The sequence below is a fragment of the Macrobrachium rosenbergii genome, chromosome 26 (assembly GCF_040412425.1).
Source record: "Macrobrachium rosenbergii isolate ZJJX-2024 chromosome 26, ASM4041242v1, whole genome shotgun sequence".
Classification (NCBI taxonomy): Eukaryota; Metazoa; Arthropoda; class Malacostraca; order Decapoda; family Palaemonidae; genus Macrobrachium; species Macrobrachium rosenbergii.
The window spans coordinates 536008-554448 of record NC_089766.1 but is presented as its reverse complement, the minus strand read 5'-3'; the positions used below and the strand labels follow the sequence as shown (position 1 = coordinate 554448).

The 18441-nt window shown below is 37.2% G+C and overlaps 1 protein-coding gene across 1 annotated transcript; it reads left to right on the top strand.

Moving 5' to 3' along the window:
* Positions 1-11777: 11777 nt before the first annotated feature.
* LOC136852677 (cuticle protein AM/CP1114-like) lies at positions 11778-16278 on the top strand. The gene is made up of 3 exons (XM_067127589.1): positions 11778-11834; positions 14342-14556; positions 15728-16278. The coding sequence occupies exons 1-3, from the start codon at positions 11778-11780 to the stop codon at positions 15909-15911; spliced, it is 456 nt and encodes a 151-aa protein (XP_066983690.1). The 3' UTR covers positions 15912-16278.
* The last annotated feature ends 2163 nt before the right edge of the window (positions 16279-18441 follow it).

Genomic DNA, 18441 nt, shown 5'->3' with positions numbered 1-18441 from the left:
CCCGGAAATACAATAAGACCGAAATAAATAAATCAAAAAAGTCAGATTTAATGACATTCCGAGCACTTCCGAGGCCTCGCTTCTCCGAAGAAGAATTCAAGAAGATGAAGAGTTTGTTTACCTTTTTTTTTTTCCCCGGAAGACGTTATTGGAACGAGGTATCAAGGGATCAAGTTCTCGCGATGGAATGATGATATTAACAATGATAATAATAATGAAATTCGTTATGTCACGCTTTTCATATTTGAGGGAGACCGAGATTATAGAAGTGGTAAGTAACACAGACTCGGAAAAGGGGCGAGAAAGGTGGAAAATACGAAATGGAACGAACGAGCAGAAGGGAGGGGAAAAGGTATACAAAGCGAAGACAATGACCTCTCTGAACGCTAAGAAGATACCCTATAAAATTAAAGCCCCCTCTTCACGGGATCTGGTCCAGATGGAAATATATAAATGCCAGCCCTCTCAACTTAGCCTTAAGCCCTTCCAGGGCCCCCCAACACACCTTTTCCCCTTCCCAGTCTCCCCCTCCCTTCCCCCCTTCCCAAAAGGAAACAAAAGCCCTCTACTATTGTCTTCTGGAATTCTATTAGCTTCACTCGTACCTCACCCTTCAACAATGGAGACCCCCGACGGAGTTTGAAGGTGGACCTTTTAGGAACGTTTTCAAGGAGGGTCATAATATTCATTTCGGGACCTCTCTCTCTCTCTCTCTCTCTCTCTCTCTCTCGGTATCCCTGCTAAGAGAACAAAATATATAAAGTGGGTAGTATTTCAATGGGATTCAGGATTGGTGGGTCCTATTGGTGGAGGGTAATTTGGAGGATGAGAGGGAGGGAGGTTGAGGTGTTGGTGGAGGGTGAGTAGTAGTAGTAGGGGGGGAGGAGGGGGCTAAGGGTGAGGGTGAGAGGGATGTAGAGTTATAACTTAGGAAGTGTGAATGCCGAAGTGGTTTGTGAAAGAAAACTGCCAGGAAAGGGAATTCTCTCACCGTACGTTTATAGATCTATAGATCCTATCTATCTATTCTATCTACAGATTCTGTATATAACTCTCTACAGATTCTATGTCTATCTATCTATCTATACATGCCATCTATTTATCTATCTACCTATATACATTCTATATTTTGATACAGACCTCTTCTCATTAACCCTCTGAGGAACATTACAAAAATGAGGAAGATAATCTATCTATAAATTCTCTTTACCTATCTATCTATATATACTTCCGATATATCTGCCTATCTGTCTATCCATTCTATATTTTGATATAGATCTCTTACTATACAACCTTTATAGAATATTACAGAAAATAATAAATCCAATTTTTAAAAATAAAAGTTACGTGTAGGTCTGCCCCACTCACCACCTCCCGACTGTATTTTACTCTGTCTCTCTCTCTCTCCCTCACTTATAAATCCCTTTTCCTTGCTCGCACAGAATGCCAACTGGCTCTATTCTGTCCTGGACAATCAAAACTTACTTCGTCTAGGTACTAGAAATGTGAGTTTTAATATGTATTCAATGAAAGTCTTCGTGTATACAGTGAGTTTTTCGTGCCCCCGGGGTGAGTATTAGTGAGTATCTGTGAGTATTTGATCAAGCAACGCACACACAGTCAATCTATCAATCAACTGAGAGGACAGACCGTTAATTAGACCGTTTTAGACAGCTAATTAGACATTCATAATCATAGTAGAAATCGCCAACTTGCTCCCCGAAGGCAAACTTGTGCTTACAAAGTCACTAGACTTTGGAACCTGAGTTTAACATTAAGCTTCTTCGATGGAGAGGGTGCTTTTGGGGGGAAGGGGTTGTGGGAGGGTTGTGGGGTTGTAGTAAGTTGTAGGGGTTGTGCTGTGGGGTTGTTAGTGTAGCTTGGTTTAAGGAATAGGATGTGGGGTTATAATGATGATGTTGGTTATTATTATTATTATTATTATTATTATTAACACAAAAACAATAACAACAATATTAACAATAATAGTTTTTGCTGTCAAATGTTATCATTTTTTATCGTTCATATTTTATTACCATCAATATTATCGTTATTAAACAAAGAGCAAAAATATTATTATTATTATTATTATTATTATTATTATTATTATTATTATTAACACAACAACAACAGCAATAATAATAATAATAAATAATAATAATAATAATAATAATAATAATAATAATAATAATAATAATATCTCCAAAAGTATAAGAAAATTATAATAAAAAAATCTGACGGTAAAATCCACTAACGATATCGTTAACCTAATCCTGATTGGCTGATCAGCCTCCTCGGCACCCACCATTGGTTGACAACGATATCAGCTGTGGATATTTACCGTCACCTCCTAAAAAACATACAACATCCATCTATAACCATAACCCCCAGTCAACTCTTGGAACCCACAACCAAACAACCCGCCCCAAAATTATATACGCCCCATAATTAGACAAAAAAATGTTATATTTCGCAGAGATTTATGAAATAAAATAATTAATAAGATCAAATGGAGGTGACATATGAAAAAAATAGACTGAGTTAAACCGAAGTAGAGAGAGAGAGAGAGAGAGAGAGAGAGAGAGAGAGAGAGAGAGAGAGAGAGAGAGAGAGAGAGTTACAAGGATTAGGATGTCTCAAAGACTTATTAGTCCATCCGAGGAGACATCATGTGCTCAATTGTCTGCAGGAGTAGGTTTTACTGTTCATTCCCAGTGCTTTAATGATTTTGCCTAGCTTTCTTTTCAACTCTTCCTCCACACTGTTGCTGTTTACAACTTCTGGTAGAGAGAGAGAGAGAGAGAGAGAGAGAGAGAGAGAGAGAGAGGGGAGTGAAGAGAGAGAGAGAAACCCTGATGGAGAGAGAGAGAGAGAGAGAGAGAGAGAGAGAGAGAGAGAGAGAGAGAGAGAGAGAGAAGAGGGGAGGGGAGCGAATGGGGGAAAGAGGAAACCCTGATGGAATGAGAGAGAGAGAGAGAGAGAAAGAGAGAGAGAGAGAAAAGAGAGAGAGAGAGAAAGAGAGGAAGGGAGAGAGAGAGAGAGAGAGAGAGAGAGAGAGAGAGAGAGAGAGAGAGAGAGAGAGAGAGAGAGAGAGAGAGAGAGAGAAGAGGAGAGAGAGAGAGAGAGAGAGAGAGAGAGAGAGAGAGAGAGAGAGAGAGAGAGAATTGTCTAGGATCAGGCGTAATCTCTCTCTCTCTCTCTCTCTCTCTCTCTCTCTCTCTCTCTCTATTCCAAAAGATCTGCGTTCCCATTCCAGGAAACAATGTTTTTCGTCCCGACGCCAAAACTGGAATAAAAATGGCACGACTTTTTTTCATCTCTTATGATTCCCCTTCGTTATCTGATCCTTTTTCTTGCGTCGCTTTTCGAGCAGTTTTGCAAGACTGCGAGATTGTCAGAAAGGTTTTTGAAGGACTACATAGTGGTATTATTATACTGGGGTATTATCCAGTGGTATTATTACCCTTTGGTATTTTCCAGTGGTATTATTACACTATGGTATTACCAAGTGGTATTATTACCCTGTGATAATATCCAGTGGTTTTATTACCCTATGGTATTATTACACTGTGGTATTATCCAGTGTTAGTATTACCATGTGGTATTATTACATTGTGGTATTATCAAGTGGTATTATTACCCTGTGGTATTTTCCAGTGGTATTATTACCCTGTGGTATTATTACACTATGGTATTATCAAGTGGTATTATTACCCTGTGATAATATCCATTGGTATTATTACCCTGTGGTATTATTACACTGTGGTATTATCCAGTGGTAGTATTACCCTGTGGTATTATTATACTGTGGTATTTTCCAGTGGTATTATTACCCCGTGATATTTTCCAGTGATATTATTACCCTGTGGTATTATTACACTATGGTATTATCAAGTGGTATTATTACCCTGTAGTATTATTACACTGTGGTATTATCCAGTGATAGTATCACCATGTGGTATCATTACACTGTGGTATTATCACCCTGTGGTATTATCAAGTGGTATTATTACACTGTGGTGCTATCCAGTGTCATTATTAAACTGTGGTATTGTCAAGTGGTAGTATTACCCTTTGGTATTATCAAGTGGTATTATCACACTGTGTTATTATCAAGTGGTATTATTACCCTGTGACAATATCCAGTGGTATTATTACCCTGTGGTATTATCTAGTGTTATTATTACCCTGTGGTATTTTTCAGTAGTATTACCATCATTCTTGAAGATTAAAATCACCTGTGGTATAGACTTTAAAATATTTTAGCTTAATAAATAAATATATATTTGACGCATTTCTGAACAATGAACCACAAACTATTCCCGAATAAGATTTAGAATACTCTCTCTCTCTCTCTCTCTCTCTCTCTCTCTCTCTCTCTCTCTCTCTCTCTCTCTCTCTCTCTCTCTCTCTGTAACTAGACCCCAGGTTAAATTGGGATGTATTGTGCTGCTAAGGTTTGTGTGTTTTGCTATAATAATAATAATAATAATAATAATAATAATAATAATAATAATAATAATAATAATAATGATAACGAAAAGCAATATATATTCATATATTTATATTTTCTGTGTATAGATGATAATCTAAAAAAAATCTTTTAAAAAATTCTGCAAAAATCCAGAGAGAGAGAGAGAGAGAGAGAGAGAGAGAGAGAGAGAGAGAGAGAGAGGGCTTCTTAACATAGAACCCTCCTTCACTCCTTCTCCTCTCCCATCACAACCCCACCCCCACCCCCTCCTCCGGCTACAAAAAAAAAAAAAATTATCTCTACAAAAAAAATTCTACCAAATTCCAGAAAGAGAGAGAGAGATAGATAGAGAGAGAGAGAGAGAGAGAGAGAGAGAGAGAGAGAGAGAGAGAGAGAGAGAGAGAGAGAGAGAGAGAGGAAACACTTTCTATAGACTCCCTCTCTCCCTCTTTCTCTCGCCCTCTCTCCTTACCTCCTCCAGAAGGGTCAAAACAGGCCTCTCCCCTGAGGGGACTTCCTGGTGGCCACTTAAACCGAATTTTCAGGGAAAGGTAAATATGATACTTTATAACCCGACGGAGTTTGTCAGGTCAGGTTAGGTCAGGCGTGGGTTACATCAAAGGTTTTTTTATGTTTTTTTCTTTGTGTTTTTTTTTTTTGTTGTCGAGTGTTTGGATAGTCAAGTTTGGCGTTGCTTTTTTTTTCATGTTTACAAGGTGCGTTAGATTAATAGGTTATTTTGAAGTTCGCATATCACTACTCTTCCTGTTTTCTCGAAAATGAGTTAAAGAAGATTCGTTGGGGGTTCTCTCTCTCTCTCTCTCTCTCTCTCTCTCTCTCTCTCTCTCTCTCTCTCTCTCTCTCTCTCTCTCTCTCTCTCTCTCTCTGTATTAAACATGCCTTCAGATACTTTGAAAAGTTACCGGAATTTTTAAAGTTGAAAAACTTCTAAAATCTTAACCGAGAACGACTCAAAATCTCGTGAATATTTCAGCAAAATTAACTCAAAATCTCGTGAATATTTCAGCAAAATTGACTCAATCTCGTGAATATTTCAGCAAAATTGACTCAGAATCTCGTGAAAATTTCAGCAAAATTGACTCAAAATCTCGTGAAAATTTCAGCAAAATTGACTCAAAATCTCTTGAATATTTCAGCAAAATTGACTCAAAATCTCATGAGTATTTCAGTACAATTGACTCAAAAATCGTCAATATTTCAGCAAAATTTACTCAAAATCTCCTGAATATTCCAGCAAAATTGACTCAAAATCTGATGAATATTTCAGCAAAATTGACTCAATATCTCGCGAATATTCCAGCAAAATTGACTCAAAATTTAGGGAATATTCCAGCAAAATTAACTAAAAAAAAACCGTGAATATTTCAGCACAATGTCATAATCAAACAACTCTTCACATTTCCCTTGCGACAGAAACGTTCAACTAATCAGCTTTCCTCCCAACTTTGGCCACTAAGCTTCACTTGAGCTTTTTCTAAGCCTCTTCAAGCTTAAAGAGTTGCTGGAGGTTGATTTTATTTTCACGGGAAATTTCTGCTGCAAGGCCAAGTATTGCGACACTTACGTCCATGAGATGTTCAGGTCGAAGATAGGGGGGGTAATGGAGGTTAAGTAAAGGCTAAAAAGTGGGTGCATCTATGGGGCCGAAGGGACACCGCAAACGACTTTTAGGTAAAGCCTACAGTACGCCACAGGAGGTGCACTGACGGCGCTACCTCCCTGCGGAAGTAATCGTGTTTTTGGATGAAACAAATAGAGAAAAAACATAGTTTTAATTCCTTGTTACATAAACACACGTCACTGGGAACATTTCAATTATTCTTAATTAATGCCTGTTTTTATTTCTGTTCCGAAAACAAACAAAACGTTTAAAAAATAATCTTAGTTTTTCACTTTACGTTTAATTGGAAAAAGGATTATCTGAACAAGACTCGTGTCACGTACAAAAACTCCGTCTCGCTTTCTGAATGAAATGTAAAATTCATTGAAGATTTAATTTTCCTAATTAATTAAAGATTCCCCACCCCCTTTTTTTACAGTACTTTTTTTTTTAGCTTTCTGTAAAAGACTATAGTGGCGGCTTTGTCTGTCCGTCCGCACATTTTACGTCCGCACTTTTTATGTCCGCTCTTTTTTCTGGCTGCACTTTTTTCCTCTCCGCACTTTTTTTTTTCTGGCTGCACTTTTTTCCTCTTTTTTTCCTCTCCGCACTTTTTTTTCAACACTTTTTTCCTCTCCGCACTTTTTTCCTCTCCGCACTTTTTTTCCTTTCTTCCTCTCCGCACTTTTTTCCTCTCCGCACTTTTTTCCCCCTCCGCACTTTTTTTCCTCTCCTTTTTCCTCCGCACTTTCTTCCTCTCCGCACTTTTTTCCTCTCCGCACTTTTTTCCTCTCCGCACTTTTTTCCTCTCCGCACTTTTTTTCCTCTCCGCACTTTCTTCCTCTCCGCACTTTCTTCCTCTCCGCACTTTTTCCCGTCAGCACTTTTTTCCTCTCCGCACTCATTTCTGCCCGCCCTCAGATCTTAAAAACCACTTAGGCTAGAGGGCTGCAAATTGGTATGTTGATCATCCACCCTCCAGTCATCAAACATACCAAATTCCAGCCCTCTAACCTCCTCAGTAGTTTTCATTTTATTTAAGGTGAAATTCAGCCACAATCGTGCATCTGGCAACGATATAGGCCAGGCCACCACCGGGCCGTGGCTAAACTTTCATGGGCCGCGGCTCATACAGCATTATACCGAGACCACCGAAAGATAGATCTATTTTCGGTGGCATTGATTATAAGCTGTAGCGGCTGTACAGAAAACTTGATTGCGCCGAGGGAACTTCGTCGCATTTTTTACTTGTTTTTTGTTGTAGATTCTTGTTGTAGGCGTTATAAGTACATTGTCTTTGTTCTAAGAGAAGCTACGTTATTTGTGAAGCCAGATAATTTGGTGATCAATCAAGAGGAATATGAGAAATTGAGATAAAAATTAAACTTTATTTTTCCTAAACAAATTATACTCGGCTGAACGAAAAAAAGGGAGTTTTTCATTATTTACAAAAATTAAGACGGAATATTTCTCTATCTGTAGATTTGAAAAAATATTTTATTAAACAAAATTGTACTTGGCGAAAAAAGGGCCTTTTATTTTCAAAAAAGTTAAAATTGTGTATCCCTCTATTTGTAGATGGAAAAAAACACTGATTTTAGGGAGTTTTTCATTAGAGAAACCAATATGGTTTATTCCTCTGTTCCTATATTAAAAAAATCTCTCATTTTTCCTTAACAAAATTATGCTCAACTTAACGAAAATAAAGGCCTTTATATTTTCAAAAAAAAAGCTAAAATTGTGTATTCCTGTATTTCTGCATTAAAAAACTCATTTTTCCTTAACAAAATTATGCTTAGTTTAACGAAAAAAGGAGTTTTTTTATTTCAAAAAAAAACCAATGTGGTATATTCCTCTATATATCTATATATCAAAATATTATATTTCCCGTAAGGGAGAACTTTACTATCTACTTAGAAAAAGAAAATGATATCGGATAATATTGCCTCCTTTCCGCCCCCCTTTAACTGGGCTTATCTAGACCACAGACACTCCCCCCCCCCCTTCTCTCTCTCTCTCTCTCTCTCTCTCTCTCTCTCTCTCTCTCTCTCTCTCTCTCTCTCTCTCTCTCTCCATAAACAGCTCGTTTTGCCTTCGAGATACGATCTTGGGGGGTAAATAAGTTTACCCGCTTGAACGATCCAGAGACGATCCGGTAAGTCAACAAGATGGTGATAGGGAAAGGAGAGAGAGAGAGAGAGAGAGAGAGAGAGAGAGAGAGAGAGAGAGAGAGAGAGAGAGAGAGAGAGAGAGATAAATTACCGTGAATAGGAAATTGATGAAAATTAACTAATATACTCCTATATATGCCTGCGACAAACGAATTATATTGAAGCCAAAACCAAGTCATACGAGATTGCCATAAAAAAGGCCCCTTTGTGATGGGCCAAAAAAGTGTCGAAGATAGGACCCACGAAAACTAAACAGGGGCAGAGAACTCGGCCCAAGACAGAGCAAGAGAAAGGGAGACAGAGACAGAGAGAACTTACTTAGTAAGACAGATCAAACCAAGAGAACAGTCATTGTAATGTCGTAAGATAGAAGCCATTAGCAAACGCCCTGTAGACACGTGCTTTTTCCTGGGGCGTTTGGAGAAGTGTAAACAAAGATATTTTTTAGCCATTTTATTGGACATTAATGATTTTTTCCCGTACTCTGCGCGCTCGCGTGCGTGCATGTGCGCTCTTGGGAACGTGCTCAAGGGGGAAAGGTACAGAGATTAGGTGTTTTAAAGTAGTTATTTATTGTGGGGATAAGAAGGAATACGGGTTGTGAGAAAATTATTATTATTTTAGGAAAGAGAATCTGTCGTTTCGTAGGGATGTGTGTATATATATATATATATATATATATATATATATATATATATATATATATATATATATATATATATATATATATATAGTATACATATATATATATATGTGTATATATATATATATATATATATATATAAATTATATATATATATATATATAGTGTGTGTGTTACGTGTGTTAAGTATAATAAAATTAATATTTATTATTTGAATGTGTATAAGTATGTATATATATACATATAACTATTATATATTAAGTACATATACATATAAGTATTGTATATATATGCATATGTATACATATACATGCACACACATATATCAACATATGTCCACCACATAACACATTCAAAAGAGATTATAATTCACAAATATAACTACATACACACACACACACACATTGCCACAATTTACATTCAAACAAAGCGATTGTTGCCTTCAAACAGTTTTCCAATAGCACACTTCATGCAATCATCAAATTTAACATTCACGTTAGATATAGTTGCCTGTCAGATAATGGAGCAGCCATTATCATGCATAAAACATGTCCGTGTTTTCAGTTTTTTTTCGTCATTTTTGCTGCAGGATGGACGCTAATACTTTTTCCAACGACCGTATTGTTGCAAAACGCAATTGCAAATTTGCTTTCGTGGCCTGACTGGGAGCATTTCAATGCGTTTGATCTCTTTGTGCTTTGGGATAATTCTGCGGATTATTGTGTGGTTTGGGGGATATTGGCGTTGGGTAGATTATATATAAAATTTTATATATATATATATATATATATATATATATATATATATATATATATATATATATATATACCTGTATATATAATATATATACAGAGTCATTAATTTCTACCCTCAAACATTGTCACAATTAGTCCAAAAAAACTATAGCCCATTCACTAACAGACCAAACATAGTCCATTCACCATACCTTGGAAACACACAAGAAAATCTCTCTCTCTCTCTCTCTCTCTCTCTCTCTCTCTCTCTCTCTCTCTCTCTCTCTCTCTCTCTCTCTCTCTCTCGACCTTCACAAGGCCAAACAACAACTGCCTTCAGAAATGGACCAACTTTTAGCCAAGAGTTTATCTCCAGAAGCGAATTATTATCGGATTCAATGGACTTGCTCCAAGATCCTTGAGGACTGGAGCGATCCTTGGAGCCCCATTCCAATTGAGCTGGAGCCAAAATTTGACAATTGAGGCTATGTTTGTTTTTGAGGGTCGGAAATGCGTTTATGCTTTATTTTTCTTTTTTTTTAAGATTTTTCAAATTTATTTTTTAGCCACATAAAATGATTTTGGGACCAATTTTTGCTTTATCTTATATTTTATTTTATTTATAGTTTAGTTATATGAAGTAATTCTGGGGTATATTTTCTATTTTTTTATATGTATATATATATATATATATATATATATATATATATATATATATATATATATATATATATATATTTTTTTTTAGCCACTTTAAATCATTTTTCTGGTATCTCCAAGGCAGGCCAGTTGATGATATTTTTATTTCTTGTATGTATGAGGTTTTAAATATATTTCGAGTTTTGCTTTAAATTTAAAACAGTTACCAACAAAATCATTTTTCGTTTGATGATATGATTAAATTTCTTTTGAATGTAACAAAAAATAATTAGCTTATGTTTTCCTTCATTTTGAATTTTTCTTAAGGATTATTAAGATAATCAGTTTAATTTCATAAGATTAGTTCGTTATTCAGTCTGTTTATAATTGTTGGTTCAAGTCCAGTTGTCCACAACAGGCCTTTCGTTCACTGCAACATATTATGATTACTCATTGGACACCAATAGTGCAACCATATTTAATATTAAAATCGTTATTTATTCTCTTTAAAGTAAGTTGTACGGAATTTTTAAATGTTTAATTTTAGTCTTTGCATTCATTTATTTTTCTTTAAAGTTAGAAATCAAATGTTTTTCATTTTAATGATGCTTTTGTTTACTTCTGGCCCTCAATCTCCTCCTGTTCCTGAGACCTCTCTCTCCTCTCTCTCTCTCTCTCTCTCTCTCTCTCTCTCTCTCTCTCTCTCTCTCTCTCTCTCCTCCTACTCCTCCTCTTCCTCCTGTCGCCCCATTTTTTCCTCACGTTCCTCCTTTCAAACAGTTTCTGGAACGTGTCCCCTCATTCCTTGACACATCTATTCATCTCACTCCTCCTCCTCCTCCTCCTCCTCCTCCTCCTCCTCCTCCTCTCCTCCTCCTCCTCCTCCTCCTCCTCCTCCTCCTCCTCCTCCTCCTCCTCCCTGTATGTCCCTTCATTCCAAAAACGAAAGTAGCCTCTAGTCTGGCCAACATACTCGCCAATAAATATGCAGGCGATCTGACGATCTCGTCAGTTGTCAGACAAATATCGTTCGCCTGCGACATGAATCTGGTGAGGAAGTTGTGATTCTTCTTCTTCTTCTTCTTCTTCTTCTTCTTCTTCTTCTTCTTCTTTTTGACTTGGAGTAAGAGTTGGCAGGCATTTTGGGGGACTAGAGTCTCCAGCGAAGTTTCATTTCTACTGGACGCAGATCAGAGATTTTTCTGGGCAGTATTCTTCTTCTTCTTCTTCTTCTTCTTCTTCTTCTTCTTCTTCTTCTTCTTCTTCTTCTTCTTCTTCTTCTTCTTCTTGACTTGGAGTAAGTGTCGGGAGGTATTTTGGGGGACTAGTCTCTCCAACGAAGTTTCATTTCTACTGGAAGCAGATCAGAGATTTTTCTGTGCAGTACTGTTCAGTCTTCAGTTACAAGTCAAAGGCAGGGATATTTTTGCTAAGTTGTTTAGCAATCTTCTTCTGCCCGATACGAATAAAACTGTGATATTACTGGAGACCAAACATGAGAGCATTGTCGCTAACATATGAGGTTTCTCCTTCCATAACTGCTTTCCATGATGTAAGTGGATTTCTTCATTTTAATTCCCTAGACAGAAAGATGGCAAGATTCTTTCAATGAACCTCAAAAGCGACTTATGTTCATCATAAAGCTATGAGAAACGTTTACAATAGTCCTTCAAATAACGTGATTCTATCAGGATAACATATGGTGCGTAGGTTCTCAACATCAAGAATCTTTTTTAAAATTCTGATAAAATACTGTAGTAAATTCTGATGAAAATCCCCTTAGGAATGTTTCTCTAAAGCCATGTTGTCACATGCTAAAAATGGGAATTGATAAGCCTGTATAATCAGTCCCCTATCACAGCAGAAATCTCTCTCTCTCTCCCTCTCCTGCCCAACTTTCGAACAAAACAAACATTTTAAGGTTTAATCAGCCTGCATGAGAAGGTAATGGCAACCACAGGGCCTGTTTTGAATCCAGATTTATGCTAATTATCCTTCATTAGTGTAGAGTAAGCCTCTAAGTACCATCAGGTGCCAAGGGTTTTCTAAGGACTCGCTCCATCTCTGTTCTTGTTAGCTCTTAAAAATACTTTTTAATATTGCTGTTATTATTATTATTATTATTATTATTATTATTATTATTATTATTTATTATTATTATTATTATTATATATCAAATTTAGGCCAAAGGCCAAGCACTGGGAAATATGAGGTCATTCAGCGTTGAAAAGGAAATTGAAGAGTAGAATAGGAACGAAAGGGGTTGCAACTAGGGGCCGTGGAAGGAACAATGCAAAGAACCTTAAGTACTGCCTACAGTGCACCACATGAGGTGCACAGACAGCACTACCCCCCTACGGAAAGTTATTGCTGTGGTGGTATTTCTGAAGCAAGAATTCAAACCTTTCCACAGACGGCGCTACCCTCTACGGGGTGTTTTTGCTGTGGTGGTAATTTTGTTAAAGCAAGAATTCAAACCTGTAAACACGGGGTGTTTTTGCTGTGGTAATTTTGTTGGTAATTTTGTTAAAGCAAGAATTCAAACCTGTAAACACGGCTTTTGCTACCCTCCTACACAAGGCACTGACCCCTACAGGTGTTTTTGCTGTGGTGGTAATTTTGTTAAAGCAAAAATTCAAACCTTTTGCTGTGGTGGTAATTTTGTTAAAGCAAAAATTCAAACCTCTTGTACACAAGGCACTGACCCCCTACAGGGTGTTTTTGCTGTGGTGGTAATTTTGTTAAAGCAAGAATTCAAACCTGTAAACACGGCACTAACCCCCTTACGAGGTGCTTTTGCTGTGGTGGTAATTTTGTTAAAGCAAAATTCAAACCTCTTGTATAATTGGTGGTAATTTTGTTAAAGCAAAAATTCAAACCTCTTGTACACAAGGCACTGACCCCCTACATGTTTTTGCTGTGGTGGTAACTGAATTCAAACCTAAACCGGCACTAACCAGTGGAGGTGTTTTTGCTGTGGTGGTAATTTTGTTAAAGCAAAATTCAAACCTCTTGTGCACAAGACACTGACCCCTACAGGATGTTTTTTTGCTGTGGTGGTAATTTTGCTAAACAAACCCGGCACAGGGTGTTTTTGCTGTGGTGGTAATTTTGTTAAAGCAAGAATTCAAACCTCCTGCACAAGATGTTTTTGCTGTGGTGGTAATTTTGTTAAACCCCTGTAAACAGGCTGTTTTGCTTTTGCTGTGGTGGTAATTTTAAGCAAAATTAAAGCAAGGAATTCAAACCTAAACCTGCACAAGACGAGGTGCTTTTGCTGTGGTGGTAATTTTGTTAAAGCAAAAATTCAAACCTCTAAACCCTGTACAGGCTGTTTTGCTGTGGTGGTAATTTTGTTAAAGCAAAATTCAAACCTCTTGTACACAAGGCACTGACCCCCTACAGGATGTTTTTGCTGTGGTGGTAATTTTGTTAAAGCAAGAATTCAAACCTGTAAACACGGCACTAACCCCCTGCTTTTGCTGTGGTAATTTTGTTAAACAGCAAAACCCCTTACGAGGTCAAACCTGTGGTGGTAATTTTGTTACACAAAAATTCAAACCTGACCCTCACAGGGATGTTTTTTGCTACAGGATGTTTTTGCTGTGGTAATTTTGTTAAAGCAAGAAAGAATTCAAACCTCCTGCACAAGACTGACCCCTACAGGGTGTTTTTGCTGTGGTGGTAATTTGTTAAACAAGAATTCAAACCTGTAAACACGGCACTAACCCCTTACGAGGCTGTTTTTGCTGTGGTGGTAATTTTGTTAAAGCAAGAAATTCAAACCTCCTGCAAACCTGTAAAAGCACTAACTTATGAGGTGCTTTTTTGCTGTGGTGGTAATTTTGTTAAAGCAAACATTAAACCCCCTACAGGCTGTTTTTGCTGTGGTGGTAATTTTGTTAAAGCAAGAATTCAAACCTCCTGCACAAGACGGCGCTAAACCCCCTACAGGCTGTTTTTGCTGTGGTGGTAATTTTGTTAAAGCCCAAAAATTCAAACCGTGTTTTTGCTGTGGTGGTAATTTTGTTAAACCAAAAATCCAAACCTCCTTTCCAGATCGTAGTTGTTGTCCTATTCGCAGCCATTGCTGTGGCTGACGAGAAACCCCTGACCAGCCCAGCAGCCGTGGTGGCCATCTTGAAGAACGACCGACACACTCCGGACGAGTTCGGAAACCACAACAGCGACTTCGAAGCCGCCAATGGCATCGAGATCCACCTCTCGGGGTCCCAGGGAGAGAGCGGAGGAGCCAATATGATTGGAACGTGGAGGTGAGGCGTCTTAAAACTCTCTTTATAACTTTTGTTGAGGTCTGTTTGACATTAAAATCACCAAAGCTGGTTAGTGAAAGATAGTTCAAGGTTGTTTACTCGATCTTAAAGGAATAGGGGATACGTTGCATCTGTCGAATATAAAAAAAGGAAGCTTTGAAATAGACTTCCTGTTTCTTATTTTCATTCTGCTTCCTGTTTGAAACAAGTCACGTCGAGGATGAAATGTAAAATCTGCTGAATCAGACCTTTAGCTTAAAATTGTTTACTTGATGTTAAGGAAGCAAGTAGGATGTATTGCAATTATCAGATGTGACAAAAGAAGCTTTGAAATATACTTCCTGCCTCCTTATTTTCATTCTGCTTCCTATTTTAAGCAAGTCGCGTTGAGGATGCAATATCAACTCTGCTAATTCAGAACTTAATTCAATCAGATTTGTGAAAAACGGCTCACGTTCAAAAGGACACTGATATGAAACAAGTAAAAATTGCGCCTAAGTTTCTTCGGCGCAGTCGAGTTTTCTGTACCGCCGCTACAGCGTATAATTAAGGCCACCGGAAATAGATCTATCTTTCGATGGTTTCGGTATAATGCTGTATGAGCCGCGGCCTATGAATCTTTAACTACATCCCGGTGGTGGCTAACCTATATCGTTGCCGGAAGCACGATTATGGCTAACTTTCACCTTAAATAAAATAAAAACTACTGAGGCTAGAGGGCTGCAATTTGGTATGTTTGATGATTGGAGGGTGGATGATCAACATACCAATTTGCAGCCCTCTAGCCTTAATAGTTTTTAAGATCTTAGGGCGGACAGTAAAAAGTGCAGACAGAAGAAAGTACTGACGGACAGACAAAGCCGGCACAACAGTTTTCTTTTACAGAAAACTAAAAAACTGATAAGCCATTAAAAAAGATCATTATGCATAAAATTTGCCAGATAGGGAACTGCCCAAGAATGTCTTAATACTAACAAAACACTCAAGGCACTAAGAATTCACCCTGAGGAACTCCGCTTTCTTTCCCAGCTACCCTCAGGAGGACGGCTCCATCGCCAGCCTAATATCTTAGCTTGAAGGAATAAAGTAATAGTTTTATATTTTATAAAATACCCTCCAAACACTCAAGGCACTAGGAATTCACCCTGAGGAACCCCTCTTTCTTTCCCAGCTACCCTCAGGAGGACGGCTCCATCGCCAGCTTCAAATTCGTAGCCGACGAGAACGGGTACCAGCCCGAGTCTGACCTTCTGCCAGTGGCCCCACACTTCCCCCACCCGATTCCCCAGTTCGTCCTCGACCAGATCGAGTTCGCCAGGCTCGAGGACGAACTCAAGTCTCGAGAAAGGAAGTAATAAACTCAGAAGATGGTCACATTCGTAGCCTGGGAAACTCTGTTTGACTGTAACTAGATAAACAGGTTTACATTACATTACATCTTTGTAATGCTGGTGTAATGCAGTTTTGTAATTCATTGTATTACGTTTGAGTGTCTATTTGAGTGTCTTCAGATAGCATTATAACTTATAACCAACTGTATGCCTTGATTTTCTTTTAAATTTGCGTTAGAATATAGCTTTTAAACATCAAGAATATACTCGTGGGATATTCTAGCTTCAATCATCAAGACACATCTTTGTAATTTTGGTGTAATGCAGCTCTGTAATTCATTGCATTACGTTTGAGTGTCTGTATATAATACAGTTTGGTATTTCTGTTATATCAAGAATAAGGCAAACATTTATAAGAAATTATTATATATATCTTATAACTGTATAACTTTTTATATTTATGATTAATTTTTTTGCTATATCAATAATTTATCACACTATTTATATCTCCAAGTTTTTATTTATACTTAAATATAACCACTTAATTCATCATATTCTTTATTATCTCCCAATTTTTATTTATCCTTAAATATAACCACTTAATTAATCACATTCTTTATATATCCAGATTTTTATTTATTTATGCTGAAATATAACCTCTAAATCCATCTTATTCTTTATTCTTTTTCCAAATTTTATCCGCATGAATAACTTACCATCTCATTATCTAACTTATAATGTAAAGCTCTCTCCAATTATTTATAAATTGAAAAAACAACCTCTACCCCAAAACCACCCTTGAAAATAAAATCACTTGCTCGAAGTTTTTTTTTTTGGGGGGATGGGGGCCGGGTATCTGGATAATCCTTAATTCACCTGGGCAGGTGTGCAGGGGCGTAATTAATTACATGTCTCACCTGGGTGAGATTACACAGTCTCTGAAGGGAAGACAGCTTCTGGGTTTCCAAACAGTGATTGATTACAAAGGCGGCGCACGTGACCTCGCTAACTAGATAGATAGATAGATAGATAGATAGATAGATAGATAGATAGATAGATAGATAGATAGATAGATATATATATATGTTTATATGTGTGCATATATATAATATATATATATATATAAATATATGTTTATATATATATATATATATATATATATATATATATATATATATACATTTATATATATATATATATATATATATATATATATATATATATATATATATTTATATATATATATATATATATATATATATATATATATATATATATATATATATATATATATATATATATATATATATATATATATATATATATATATATACTTACAAACATCTCTATCAAATCAAAATGCATTCAGCCCTCAATCTAAACCTGCATTTAAATAAAAATAAATAAAATTATGCCTTCAAATCCAGCTGATTCTTACCACCACTTGACGCCACAAAACCGCCGATAATCTTTCATATTCTTGCATACTTGTCCATTCTTTAGGGACCAACCCCTTCCCCCCCCCCACCCCTAAATCCCCTACCCGACCAAACCAGTCAAAACATCCTCCTGAATAAAGAATAGGTGATCAAAAACGAGGTCCTTCAAACCAGCTCCGCCAACCGCAGGAGAATCGCTTGAAAGTCTTGTAAAACGATTGATGAAGGTATCTCGCAAGGACTCGCCTAGACTCTGGGACAAGGTCATAAATATGATGCTGATCTCGAATTATCTGTTTGAATGCCCTACCTACCTACCTCTACCTCTACCTCCCTACCTCTCTCTACCTCCCTCTCTCTCTCTCTCTCTCTCCTTACCACTTCTAGTTGACCTTTTTATTTATTTTATTTTTTTTTTTTTAGATTTTTTTGTTCTGTGTTGCATTGAACTAAAAAAATGTCAGTAGCGGTTTGGCTCATGTCAGTTCGATATCTTTCGCTCTGGCGGGTTGGGTAAAGGGTAAGCTTATTCTCTCTCTCTCTCTCTCTCTCTCTCTCTCTCTCTCTCTCTCTCTCTCTCTCTCTCTCTCTCTCCTTACCCTTTGTGCGGTAATCCTTTTATACAATTCTTGAAAACATCTTGGAAAAATGTAAATAATTTCTAGCATATGTGAATGCTTATCTAATCTCTCTCTCTCTCTCTCTCTCTCTCTCTCTCTCTCTCTCTCTCTCTCTCTCTCTCTCTCTCTCTTTTAACCTTAACAGCATATGGAACAAATAAACAAAAAATAATTTCACCACTTCGCCCCGATAGCAAATAAAATTATAAGCAATCTCTCTCTCTCTCTCTCTCTCTCTCTCTCTCTCTCTCTCTCTCTCTTACAACATCTTGAACAAATAAACAAAAATTATTTTGACCACTTCGCCCTGATAGCAAAGTAATCTCTCTCTCTCTCTCTCTCTCTCTCTCTCTCTCTCTCTCTCTCTCTCTCTCTCTCTTTAACGTGCTTGCACGTAACTCTAATTCAAGACCTGGCACGTGATGGCTCGTACGTGCGATCTAATTCACTTTCGTGCTCATTTTGTTATTTATTTACGTTCCAATAATGTCCTTG

Bases quoted from the DNA above. Each gene is read 5' to 3' on its own strand.
- LOC136852677 (XM_067127589.1), top strand. From the start codon at position 11,778: ATGAGAGCATTGTCGCTAACATATGAGGTTTCTCCTTCCATAACTGCT. The intron at 11,835-14,341 runs GTAAGTGGATTT...CCTCCTTTCCAG, and splicing joins CCATAACTGCTTTCCATGAT to ATCGTAGTTGTTGTCCTATT. The intron at 14,557-15,727 runs GTGAGGCGTCTT...TTTCTTTCCCAG, and splicing joins AATATGATTGGAACGTGGAG to CTACCCTCAGGAGGACGGCT.